We start from the raw sequence: 13,578 nt of genomic DNA, 5'->3' as shown, positions 1-13,578 counted from the left end.
AGCAACTCCTAACAGTAACATTTTTTGCTAAAACAATATTTACCCGTTTTTTAAAAAGAAATGCGTCCAACTCTTATCAAAGAAGCAACTAAGTATTTCTGACACAAATTACAATCATACATTTTTTCAACTATTCTACTCCCATTGTGGCTGCCAAAAAGAATAATTTCTTGGGGGACAAGACAAGAAAAATAAGAGTAAAAAACCCCAGGAAAATCCTAAAAAAACAAAGAGGAGTCAGCAAAAAAAATTAAACGTAAGAGACCAAAATCCAGCTCCCATTGAAGTTACTGACTCTATTCCCATGGATTTCAATCAGAGGGTGGATGTGGCCTGACAAACATGCCTTACATCATACCTCGAAGCCTTCCAGATATAGATTCTGGCAGACAATCCATGAAGACAAGTTACAAAGGCAGGACACTCTACTGAGAAAATGCTGCTGGTGTTTAAAAAAAAAAAAAATCAATCCCAGGAAACGACAGCAAGAGCCTCTTACTAGCAATTCGGTATAGGGCAAGAAACAAATATAATAGCATTCCAAAAATGTTGTATGTAGCTATCTATATATAGCATAGTTGAGTGAATATTGCTGAAGAAAATTTAACTTTTCAATTTGTTAACTTTTTAACGATGCAAACTTAATAATGCATTAACATAGTTGTTTGCATTCATCAAATATAGAGGTCACTTGTCTGGGTAGAATCATCTATTCACATACACGTGCTGGAATACATATGCATGTAAAAGATGGCATTTAAACATCACTCTCAATTTACAGAAAGACATAGGCCAAAATAATCAGACTTGGATGTTTAAAGGTGGACAGTAGGGCTAGGTGGTTGTACGCAGAATAAATATATTTGTTTTCTTGCGGTATTTTGTGGTGGGTGATATCTGCCACTACTTTTCTTATTTTTTTTTGTTTTAACTGGTTTTTATCCTTAATAATTTCCAAAGAAGCCTTTAAGATAGGCTTCTTTTAGTGTGTTAAATAGAGATAAATTTTCACTAGCAATTGAAAAACGTTTTCTGGACTAAGCTGTCAATCAACAATGCTGTTAGCAAAAGATCCATGCCTAATAAGCTTATTAAATCTGGAAGCCTGTAGAAGGAGGATTACCAACCATACTTGGCAGCTGGATACTGTGTTTTTCAGTGAATGGGTGAGGAATTATATTTGTATTAGGTTTTGGTCTAAAACTTGGACATCAATAAACATAATGTGATCAAGTGCAACATTTTACCTTAGGGGTTCCCAAGCTCTTAGCCTCCACCCTAAACCCTGCTTTGCCTCCAGCATTTATAATGGTGTTAAATATATTTTAAAAGTGTTTTTAATTTATAAGGGGGGGTCGCACTCTGAAGCTTGCTATGTGAAAGGGGTCACCAGTACAAAACTTTGAGAACCACTGTTTTACCTATTCAAAAACTTGCACTGAACCTGTCTTCACATGTACAAGCTGAAAACAGATCACAAATACAAGTATAGGGTTTTGGGGGGAGTGGGAGGAATAGAGGGTTTTGTAATTTTTGGAACCCAAGACTTCCAAGCCTGGACCAGTCACCTAGTATAGTTTTTCCTGTGCAACAATTTACCACGTGTTCCTACTTCATATTAGCTTCTACTTTATTCAGACTGGGTTCGTATTTGCAAACAGGCAATTTCTTCTATTGTTTTCCATATTCGGAGATCAAGCCTAAACGTGGACTTGTATCTGAAACCTGTAGGCAGTTTGTATATGATTTGACAATAAGGCTGCTGTAAAACCACAAAATATATATCTTTAAAAACTCATTGTGGAGGGTACCACCAGGACTAAGGAAGGAAGACAATACTCTTCTGAAAGCACATTTGCTTCAAAGACTCCTGGTCCTTTCAGCAGAACCATTATACTGTTATGAGCTGGGTAAAACATTTTTATGGGTTAAGTTAAAACCTTGTTAAAAATTGTGTGTGAACATGACCTCCATTTAAGATAGTGGCAAGAGATATTTAAAGGGTCACATCTAAAACAGGGCACAATGAAATCTGCCCAGAAACTAGCAACGTGTGAGAAAAGGGTTTCCCTTGGCATTTTTCTGATCAGGAGGGTGAGTGCAGAAAAAGTATAGCTTGGGGAGATGGGGGGGCAGACAAGAAACTGAGAAAGACTCAGAGGCAGGAAGAAAGTCAGCACAAGGCCCAAGCAATAGCCTGTAAGAAGGGTGAGGCCCTGGAGAAGCCTAGTGGACAGTTTTGGGTCTATTGCTGGCTAAAGAGGCTTAGGGCTATAAGAAGCGGTCACATTTTGTGGTTCCGCCTGCGTTTAGAGAAGCAGAACTTTGTATATTCATTGTAAATAAGATTACATCATAGACAATACCAGACTCCATTACCAATTTCTACTCCCAACTGGACCATCCCTGAACTTTGACTAGCCACTTAGAACATAAGAATGGCCATCCTGGGTCAGACTAAAAGGTCCATCTAGCCAAGTATCCTGTCTTCTGTGGCCAGTGCTTCAGAGGGAATGAACAGAAGAGGTGATCATCAAGCGATCCATCCCCTGTCACCCATTCCCAGCTTCTAGCAACTCACTTTTACCCATTTGAGCTATAGGATGATGAAAAAAAATGTTCTTGCCCACCTAACCCCATTTTTTGAAAAAGATTAACATAAAGAAACAGTTTCTATTCACTTGTTTGAATGGTAAAATTCTCATATAATTCAACTGTCAATTAAAAACATTGTTATTCACAGGTTATATCACTTCCATGTATAGCAGGGGTTCTCAACCTATTCATCATTGTGGGCAGCATCCAATACTACCTGTATGGCCCTGAAGAGGTCAGATGGGCCGCATCTGTGTGCTGACTGGGCCGCAGGTTGAGAACCACTGATGCAATATTAGCAATATTGCTGAGTAAGTGGACCTAGCAAATCCTACTACCCAAAGATTCCAAGTACTAATCAGGTGCAGGCCTGCCTGTCTTTTCTCTGTCAGAAAATAGTTTACCCCAGATTATACACAACATTAAGCTATGGGTTGAGGGGTGTTCTCTCCTGTGGCTTGCTTCTGATATACAGGTGACCTTGCTTTAACAGAACAAAGCTCTAGTTTCAAATGGAGAGGGCGGGAAAGGGGCGGGAAAGGATGCAAAGGGTTACCTGCAATAAATGGACATTTCAGCTTTACAGGCAGTTACCTGGCGATATTCTTTTAAAGCTGAAACAGCTTTGGCTCATTTAACTGGAGACAATGTGATTCCAGACACCAGTGAAATAACTATATCATCAACTATAACCATATAAACTTAAGTTTTAAGAGGTACTTAAAATAATCATCTTGATAAAACCTCAAAGCCCATTCAAGTTGATGAAAAGGGTAGAGAGAGTTACACTTACAGACAGACGATGAGATACAGTTGATGGTGTAAGCAGAAACGCCTCTTGATGCTCAATATTAGGGAAACCATTCTAGGGGCATAAGCCATTTCTAATAATAATCGTCCTTTTGTTACTTCCTCTTCTGAAGGAATCAAATCCGAGCCCCAACTACCACCCCAGGAACTGGTGTGGTTCTGATGCACAATAGGTATGGGGAATAGGATATAAGGGAGACAGCCTCCACAAATGGCTCACACTCCCCACATGATGTGAGAAATAGTTTCACGGAGCTCTCTGTGGGCCAGGATACAGAGAGCAAGGTAAGAGGATTTTCTGCTATGCAGAGCCTTCCCCTCTGCAGGAGAGCGATAAGGAAGTGTCCACCAGGGAGCTACCTTGCTGGTGGACTTGGGCAATGGAGGATGTGTCTCTCTTTTTCATCCACCTCGTCTGGCAGAAGTTATAAAATGACAAAAGCTGTATCGGGGCCCCCTTAAAACTAAATAAAGTCAACGTTTATGCTGTAGATGAAAGGGCTTTTGTACATCAAAAAAGTTAAGTTTGAATTACATGTGGGAACAAACAGAAATCCAGTGTAGACTATGGCATACAGTGCTCCACGTTAGCAATATTGCTGAGTAAGTGGACCTAGCAAACCCTACTACCCAAAGATTCCAAGTACTAATCAGGTGCAGGCCTGTTTAAAGCATACAGCAGCACACCAATGTTAAGGAGACCAAGGCATGGTACGGAGCTCTCAAAGTCCACTGTAGTTAAAGTTTAGCTAAACTAGTCTCACTGCAGAACCCACAAAGGGCAACCTAGGCACAACACCAAGGTCACCAACCCACACGCAAAGGCTATAAACAAACCATAGGAGGGAAACAAAGGGTGGTACGCTGTAGAAGGCATTAGATCTTTTAAACAAAGAAAACAGAGCTGCTTTTAAAATGAATTCACAAACTGTAATGTAACATAAACTGTTATGTTGCAAAAATAACTTTCCAAGTGTGAAACAAATGTAAGTCAATGAAATATTGTCTGCAGAAACAGAATGCTGCAGAAAAAAGCTAGAGAGCCACTGAGTACTTTCCCCCTCCCATTCATTGCAATGGAGCATTAACCGATGCCTGCTGCTGACATTTTAAATATTACCATTTGCTATGCCTTCACTGCCAAAATAAATGTGTTTTCCACGACAGGATGACTAACACACCTTAGCTATCCTGCTGCAAAATCCTAGTGGAGACAAAGCACTGTAGTTTTACACTGAGATGAACTAGGTAAGGCCCACTGTATGAGTAAGAGGGCAGATGTGGGGGAAGGAGAGATGGTACAAAAATATCGGAAGGACAGAACAGGTCATGCTGGTGGGGGAGTGGCACTACATGCGAAAGGAAGCGTAGAATCAAATGAAGTAAAAATCTTAAATGAACCAAACTGTACCACTGAGTCTCTATGGATAGTAATGCCATGCTCTAATAAGAAGAATATAGCAGTAGGGATGTATTACCCACCACCAGACCAGGATGATGATAGTGACTGTGAAATGCTCAGGAAGATTAGAGAGGCCATTAAAATAAAAAACTTAATAGTAATGGGGGATTTCAACTATCCCTATATCGACTGGATACATGTCACCTCAGGACAGGATGCAAAGATAAAGTTTCTTGACACCTTAAATGACTGCTTCTTGGAGCAGCTAATCCTGGAACCCAAAGAGGAGAGACAATTCTTGATTTAGTCCTTAGTGCAACACAGGATCTGGTCCAAGAGGTGAATATAGCTGGACCGCTTGGTAATAGTGACCATAATATAATTAAATTTAACATCCCTGTGGCGGGGAAAACACCACAGCAGCCCAAAAACTATAGCATTTAACTTCAGAAAGGGGAACTACACAAAAATGAGGAGGTTAGTTAAACAGAAATTAAAAAGGTACAGAGCAAAAAGTGAAATCCCTGGAAGCTGCATGGAAACTTTTTAAAGAAACCATAACAGAGGCTCAACTTAAATGTATACCCCCAAATTAAAAAATATTGCAAGAGAACCAAAAAAGTGCCACCATGGCTAAACAACAAAGTAAAAGAAGCAGTGAGAGGCAAAAAGGCATCCTTTAAAAAGTGGAAGTTAAATCTTAGTGAGGAAAATAGAAAGGAGCATAAACACTGGCAAGTGAAGTATAAATATATAATTAGGAAGGCCCAAAAAAGAATCTGAAGAACAACTAGCCAAAGACTCAAAAAGTAATAGCAAAAAAAAAATTGTAAGTACATCAGAAGCAGGAAGCCTGCTAAACAACCAGTGGGGCCGCTGGACAATAGAGGTGCTAAAGGAGCACTGAAGGACGATAAGGCCATTGCAGAGAAACTAAATTAATTCTTTGCATCCATCTTCACAGCTGAGAATATGAGGGAGATTCCCAAGCATGAGCCATTCTTTTTAGGTGACAGATCTGAGGAACTGTCCCAGACTGAGGTATCATTAGATGAGGTTTTGAAATAAACTGATAAACTAAACAGTAATAAGTCACCAGAACCAGATGGTATTCACCAAGAGTTCTGAAGGAACTCAGATGTGAAACTGCAGAACTACTAACTGTAGTCTATAACCTATCATTTAAATCAGCTTCTGTACCAAATGAGTGGAGGATAGCTAATGTGAAGCCAAGTTTTAAAAAGGGCTCCTGCGGTGATCCCAGCAATTACAGGACGGTAAGCCTGACTTCAGTACTGGGCAAACTGGTTGAAACTATAGTACAGAACAAAATTGTCAGACCCATAGATTAACATAATTTGGTGGGGAAGAGTCATCGTGGCTATTGTAAAGGGAAAATCATGCCTCGCCAATCTGCTAGAATTCTTTGAGGGGGTCAACAAGCATGTGAACAAAGGGCATCCAGTGGATATAGTGTACTTAGATTTTCAGAAAGCCTTTGACAAGGTCCCTCACCAAAGACTCTTAAACATGGGATGAGAGGGAAGGTCCTCTCACAGACTGGTAACTGGTTAAAAGATAGGAAACAAAGGGTAGGAATAAATGGTCAATTTGCAGAATGGAGAGAGGTAAATAGTGGTGTCCCACAGGGGACTGTACTGGGCCTAGTCCTATTAACATATTAATAAATGATCCGGAAAAAGGGGTAAACAGTGAGGTGGCAAAATCTGTAGATGATACTAAACTATTCAAGATAGCTAAATCCCAGGCAGACTGCGAAGAGCAAGAGAAGGATCTCACAAATCTGGGTGACTGGGCAACAAAATGGCAGATGAAATTCCATGTTGATAAATGCAAACATTGGAAAACATAATCCCAACTATACATACAAAATTATCTAAATTAGCTGTTACCACTCAGAAGAGATCTTGGAGTCATTGTGGATAGTTCTCTGAAAAAATCCATTCAATGTGCAGCGCAGTAAAAAATGCGGACAGAATGTTGGGAATCATTAAGAAAGGGACAGATAATAAGACAGAAAATATCATATTGCCTCTTTCTAAATCCATTGTACACCCACATCTTGAATAGTGTGTGCAGATATGGTCGCCCCACCTCAAAAAAGATATATCTGAATTGGAAAAGGTTCAGAAAAAGGCAACAAAAATTATTAGGAGTATCCAACGGCTTCCATATGAGAAAAGACTGGGACTTTTCAGCTTGGAAAAGAGACTACTAATGGGGGGGATATAACTGAGGTCTATAAAATCATGACTGATGTGAAGAAAGTAAATAAGGAAGTGTTATTTACTCCTTCTCATAAACACAAGAACTAGGGGTCACCAAATGAAATTAATAGGCAGCAGATTTAAAAACAAACAAAAGGAATATTTCTTCACACAACACACAGTCAACTTGTGGAACTCTTTGCCAGAGGATGTTGTGAAGGCCAAGACTATAACAGGGTTCAAAAAAGAACTAGATAAATATATGGAGGATAGGTCCATCAATGGCTATTAGCCAGGATGGCCAGGGATGGTGTCCCTAGCATCTGTTTGCCAGAAGCTGGAAATTGGTGACAGGGAATGGATCACTTGATGATTACCTGTTCCATTCATTCCCTCTGGGGCACCTGGCATTGGTCACTGTCGGAAGACAGGATACTGGGCTAGATGGACCTTTGGTTTGACCCAGTATGGCCTTTCTTATGTAGCTAGGTCAGGTCAGTGCTTTGTGACAGAAACCACAGAGATCTTATCTCTATTAGGATTTTACAGTGGGAAAACCATCATATGTTAGTTATCTCACTGTAAAAACAACACCATCTTTTTGGCAGTGAAAATACAGCCATGGTTAACAATTTCATTGCAGATCACTTTATCACAAACATCCAGTTAATGAGCTTATCCATTGCTGCTAGGTGGTTATTTAGATATCATGAAAGAAGGAATTTACTCTACGAGTGGCGAGGTAAGACTTCAAGCCCTACCAGGAAACTCGAATGCCAACTTTACTTCTGCCCACCAGAAGTGCAGAAGAGGACATGCATCCTCTTTCCATTGCCAAAAAGTTCAACGATCCTCTTGGGTCCCAAAAATCAAACGCCTCCATCACTTTTCCAGTTATCAAAAGTTGTCAACTACCTCACAGCCACATGTCATATCCTCCATTCCTTTCCTGTACTGCTCTTACAATGAATACAACTACACTGCAATAAAAATTAAAATTTGGATGAAACACAAAAATCTGAATTTACTATGAAAATAACTAATCCAAGGCGCACCGTACTGATTGTGTTACTCACTTCAATAATTAAATGAATAACAACTTCCCTTTTTAACTTACCTATAGCTGTCCTAGAATTTAGCACTAGGGTGCCACATAGAGCAGGAATCTTGGTCGTAGACCACAGGCCCAAAAAGAACATGGGGCTTTGGCATGGACCTATCACTCACTGAAATTCATAATCTACAAGTCATATACAGTAATGAATCCCATTGCAGTTTCATTTTACAGAGAAAAAATATTTTTCCCAGGCTTTGTATACTTCAATCCTTCTCTTAAGCTCTACTTCACTATCCATTTTAAATGGCATTAAGCAAATTAATACTGTTTTGGAGCACATAGCACAGTTTCTGTCCACCCCTCTGCAATTTTAAATTGTGCTCCAGCTTTTTTACTGAATTGTCTTCAGAGCTCGTGAAGTTTGACTACAATGGTTTTGAAGAGCAGTTCTCAAACCTTTGGTACTTGGGCCACAATCAGGTGCTATGTGTGTTGATTTAAAATTACTGCCAAAATAAGAACCCACTATAATTACACTGATTAAAATTACGAAGTTGGCACAGCAAGTGTTTTTGGGCCAATGAATTCAAAATGGGGTACCTGAAGTCTGGCTCCTAAGCCCATATGTATTTTATTCTGTTCAATACAGGATCTTCTATAGTCATCATCATGGTAGTATCTCAGCACCTTCTAGAAGTGCATTAAACCACATAACTAACATCAGCCACATGTAGTTCCTTCTCTCTCTCATCCTCTCCCCAGGGTTATGCTACTGTGAATACAGTAAAAAGAACAGGAGTACTTGTGGCACCTTAGAGACTAACAAATTTATTTGAGCATAAGCTTTTGTGAGTTTTTCCACTGAATGCATCCGATTAAGTGAGCTGTAGCTCACGAAAGCTTATGCTCAAATTAATGTGTTAGTCTCTAAGGTGCCACAAGTACTCCTTTTCTTTTTGCGGATACAGACTAACACGGCTGCTACTCTGAAATCTGTGAATATAGTGTAGTGTTTTGTTTTGGCTGGGTGGTATTATTATACATATATGCTGCTGTGTGTTTATATGTTAGTGAAGACAAGGTTGAAGGAGTAAGCCTTGCACTTGGCACAGAAGATGGAGAGGTTTGCTATGCTTCAAAGTTCCTACAAAAGTTCATTCTACATTCTTGACCAGATCTCAAGAAAGTGCAATCTCTTGCACAGACACGGTTTACCCTATTTAGGCACCCTGATTTTCAGAGATGCTGAGCACTAACATATCCCACTACAGCCAATAGGAGTGGTGGGAAAACTGGACACTTAATCAGGTACCTAAATATTAATTTAGGAGCCTTTTGGATACACAGTTTGCAAATCTTGGCTTTGAGTTCCAGAAATTGTACACCAGGGTCTTGAAGTTTCAGAACCATTGGGTTAGCACACTGAGGCTTGTGTCAGAAATGGTAATGTGGACATGCTACATTGGTATAGAACTATATCAGTGAAAGTATTGAAAACCAAAGCAACTTTTGCTAGTGAGGACAAGACTTTATCTGTGGTATCTAGGTGTATCTTACCCTACACTACCATGTAAAATTGACTACTGCATACAGATACCTACACACAGCAACTGTTTTACAAAATAAATGGTGACAAATACCCACTCTTCTACTGTATAGATAGATAGCATTAAATCCGATAGGATTTTTTTGATGCACCAAATAACACTTTTACTGTGTAGCTATGTTTTAGAAATCAGATTATGGTGCAACTAGAAAAAGATAATCAATGAACTCTCCAAACACCACTCACCTTTCTAACCAAGACCAACAGTGCCCAAAATAAATGCAGCTTATGCTGTCCAGTATCTGTTTTTATTAAGAATAGTTCATGTAAATCTTTCCTTTTTAGTAACTTTAAACCGTCCTTGAATTGGATCAAGAAGGAAAAACTTGTAAAGTTATAAAGCCAAACATAACACAAAAAAATTCTGGGGAAAAGTTTAAATATATTGACAGAGAAAATGCTTTGTTTTAAAATTTTGAAACAGATTAATAGATTTATTAAACTCAAAAAGATGACAATTTTTTAGAATTCTTATTTTCCAAATATATCTGCTTGTTGGTATTATATATATATATACACACACACAAAGATTATATACACTCACCCCTCCCATCCATCTACCCCATGGTGGCTTAAATGAATCTGCCTTGTCATAACCACTCTCAGCAAAGCCAGAGCATCATAATAAAGAATTCAGTCCCCTTTACCAAAGCAACACTTTTCAGCAATATCATTTAATATTTATATTACAATAGCACTCCCAAGGATCCAGTTATGATGAGAGATAGTCTCAGGCACTGCACACAATGGGGTCCTGGTCCATGACTAGGGCTCTTATGTGCTATGATAATACCAATGATAATTAATAATAATACCGTACAAGCATATATGAAGACACAGTCCCTGCCACAAAGAGCATAGAGGTTACTTTTGTACTTTCACTTTTTATATATTATACACACACAGGGTAAGGAGATATTTAATAATGAATTTTCAGAATTGCAAAACATGCCACAACAACATAAGAGTGGAAAATCAAACCAAAAATGGAGATTCAGCTTACAGAATTGGTGAGGACACATTTGTGGCTTCAGAGCACGTACCAGGCAAGATATTCACCTAGCATATCCCAAGGATCCACTAAGATATTAGAATATGTATCCAAAGATCCACAGCCAGAGGCCGGTTTTCTCATCAGCTTTAGGCCTTGTCTACATGAGAAAATTTCACCAACTAAACTAAAGATAGTATTTTAAACTGATTTAGTTAAACCAGTGAAAATTCCTGTGTAAACACTCCTATTACAGTTTAAATCATTTATCTTATTTCCATTTAGGGTATGCCTACACCAGGGGTGGGCAAACAACGGCCCGCGGGCCGGATTTGGCCCCTCAGGGCTTTGAATCCGGCCCGCGGGACTGCCCCCATAGACATGCCCCTAGTCTACACTCACATTTTATAGCGCTCTAACTTGCTGGCTCAGGGGTGTGAAAGATCACCCACCTCAGCGCAGCAAGTCTGAGCGCCTTAAAGCGCTAGTGTGGACAGGCTCTGAGCGATGGGGAGCCAATCCCCTCGTGGAGGTGGAGTACCAGAAGCGCTGGGAGAGCTGTCGCCCAGTGCTTGCAGCCGACCACACTCGCACGTCAAAGCAGTGCCGCGGGAGCATTCAGTTTAAATTAAACTGAAATAGGCCAATCTTAAACCAAAATAAGAGTGCATACACAGGCATTAGCACCAATTTAACTCTATCTGTTTAAAACATTTTTAAATTAAACATTGTTCCCCAGCTCCACCACATGTGCCTCCTCTCTTTACCTCCTCAAGGGATGATTCCCATCACAATAACATCAAACTGGCTCTACTAGCAACAAATGAAGGGGAATGTTAGGCCTTATGTTATTAACCTTTCGAAATAATAGATGATAAAGTCTGCTGCAGTTTCCACGGTATACATCTGATGAAGTGAGCTGTAGCTCACGAAAGCTCATGCTCAAATAAATTGGTTAGTCTCTAAGGTGCCACAAGTCCTCCTTTTCTTTTTTCAAACCAAGAACGTAATTCTTATTGTTGTGCACACAAAAATATACTTATTTGCAGGGTAAAGACTCTTGAAAGAGATTTAAACAGTAAGAAGAGGTACAATACCAGTGGGAAGGAGACATTCCAGCGGAGTAAACACACGTTCCATAGCTTATTAACTTTCTGCTTTTAAAAAACAAAAACACAGAAAACGGTGGGTTAAAAAGATTCCAAGCTCTTGCAAACCTCAGCTGTCAATTAAACCTCGCTTATTTTACTGGCGTATTCTTGAAAAAGCACAGTTCAAGTTTACTCTAAGCGGAGGAAATTTACAGACCAATATTTGTTTTCCAAAGAAATAAACAAAGCTTTAAAAGCGTTTTTGGCTGAGCTGCGGGTAACTTGCAGCACGCAGGGCGAGTCCGTTTCAATGGGGGAGGGGGAATTAAGCCACAGGCACATTTGGCTCTTGCCAAAACCTGATACATTTCGCCACACGGCGCCAGAGCTTAAAGCCAGCGCAGAGCGAGCAGTAGCTGGGAAGGAGGAACCACGAGCATCCTCTGTTTACTGAGCTGAAACAGCTGCTTTTAGCTGCAAACTCGGCTAGTAAACTGGGAGGAGGGCTCCACGTTTAGAGCTGAAAGGCAGGAGAAGACAAGGCAGAGGTCTGGCGGGGGGGCGTGGTGTTCTCGCCTAGGAGCCTGTACCCCACTGGGGGGGAGGAGAGGGATGGGTAGGTCCCCCCCCCCAACCCCCAGGGAAGCAAAGGGTGACAAGAGGCGCCTGGGAGGCAGCAGTAATAGCGGGGGCTGCGGAGCACGTGGGTTTCAGCCTCGGAAGAAGCAGCAGCAGCTGCTGACCGTGCAGCGCCCCCTGCACCAGGCGCGCGCAGAAGGGCGGGCTGGGAGCGGGGCGCTCGCGCCGGGGTACCTGAGACTCCGTTGCCTGCGGCTGCTGCGGGGGCCTGGCGCTGGGGCGGGCGCGTGCAGGTGCCCGGGCGGGGGAGAAGCGAGGAGAAGGGAAGGGAAGGGGAGGAACGGCGATGGCATCGATTCCGGCACGGATCCGTTGCTCCGCGATCGATTTAGAACGGCGGCGGCAGCGGCCGGAAGAGCGAGCGGGAGAGTGGCCAGCCCAGCCCGGGCAGCGAGCGGGAGGATGCGTGCAGGGGGCAGGGAGCGCGACTGCAGATGTCCTCGCAGGCTGAGCACCTTTCTCTGCTGCTGCGGACTCCAGTGGGAGCGGCAGGTGCCCAGCCCCTGCGAGATAATTCCTGGGCTGTGCATTTTAGATGCCTGACTGCAGGCATTCACCCACCTCTGAGACTTTTGCCCCCCCCCCGGCTAAGCTGTAAAGAGAGAGATGGCAGCTCTTTTTATTGATGCTCTGTCCTCTTGCATGAACGCGTTACTAACCCCGCACGCACGCATAATGATGGTTTTAGCACAGTGTTATGTTACGTTTCTCGTTGATTGGGCGTTTTGTGCGCATACTGTGCCTGGGGCTGGCTAGACCATGTGGAGTGATTTCTTGGCCATTTGGGGGCACTAGGAATTTGCACTGGCTTGTAAATGTTATATTTTTGTTTTTGCGGGGAGGGAAGAATGGGAGACAGCTTTCAAGGGAAAATACTAAGCTCCACATTCAAGCTGTAAAGAAAGACAGCAAAAGGACAACAGCTGCAAAAAGAACAGGGGTGCTTTAATAGCAAAGGCAACTCAGATTTTCTTGCATCATCTATAATAGTGTAGGATAAAACCCCTGAGAACAGCATGCTGAAGAGTGTGGCAGTGATCCAGTTCTGCTCTCTGTAAAATCAAGTCAGAGCAGCTTTCCACCGCAACCCCTGCCAACAAACAAAAAGTCATAGAAGAAATAGCTGCAGAAAAAGGGTTGCAAATCATACAGAAAAGCT

At 41.4% G+C, this 13,578-nt stretch overlaps 1 protein-coding gene across 5 annotated transcripts in view; it reads right to left on the bottom strand.

The window, feature by feature from the left end:
* Positions 1–12,950, bottom strand: part of TPK1 (thiamin pyrophosphokinase 1) — a 480,210-nt gene extending 467,260 nt beyond the window's left edge. For 2 of the 5 annotated variants that reach the window (XM_048839088.2, XM_048839086.2), the window contains exons 1-2: positions 12,594–12,945; positions 11,787–11,843 (exon numbers count right to left, since the gene is read on the bottom strand). In XM_048839088.2, the coding sequence (XP_048695045.1) occupies positions 11,787–11,829 (43 nt within the window). In that variant the 5' untranslated portion in view covers positions 11,830–11,843; positions 12,594–12,945. Of the gene's footprint in view, positions 1–11,786; positions 11,847–12,593 lie in introns of all 5 variants that reach the window. The other 3 variants (XM_075125594.1, XM_048839084.2, XM_048839083.2) reach the window with 3 other exon arrangements.
* Positions 12,951–13,578: the final 628 nt, after the last annotated feature.

This window comes from Caretta caretta, chromosome 2 (genome assembly GCF_965140235.1).
Source record: "Caretta caretta isolate rCarCar2 chromosome 2, rCarCar1.hap1, whole genome shotgun sequence".
NCBI lineage: Eukaryota > Metazoa > Chordata > Testudines > Cheloniidae > Caretta > Caretta caretta.
This window is presented reverse-complemented; position numbering and strand designations above follow the sequence as displayed.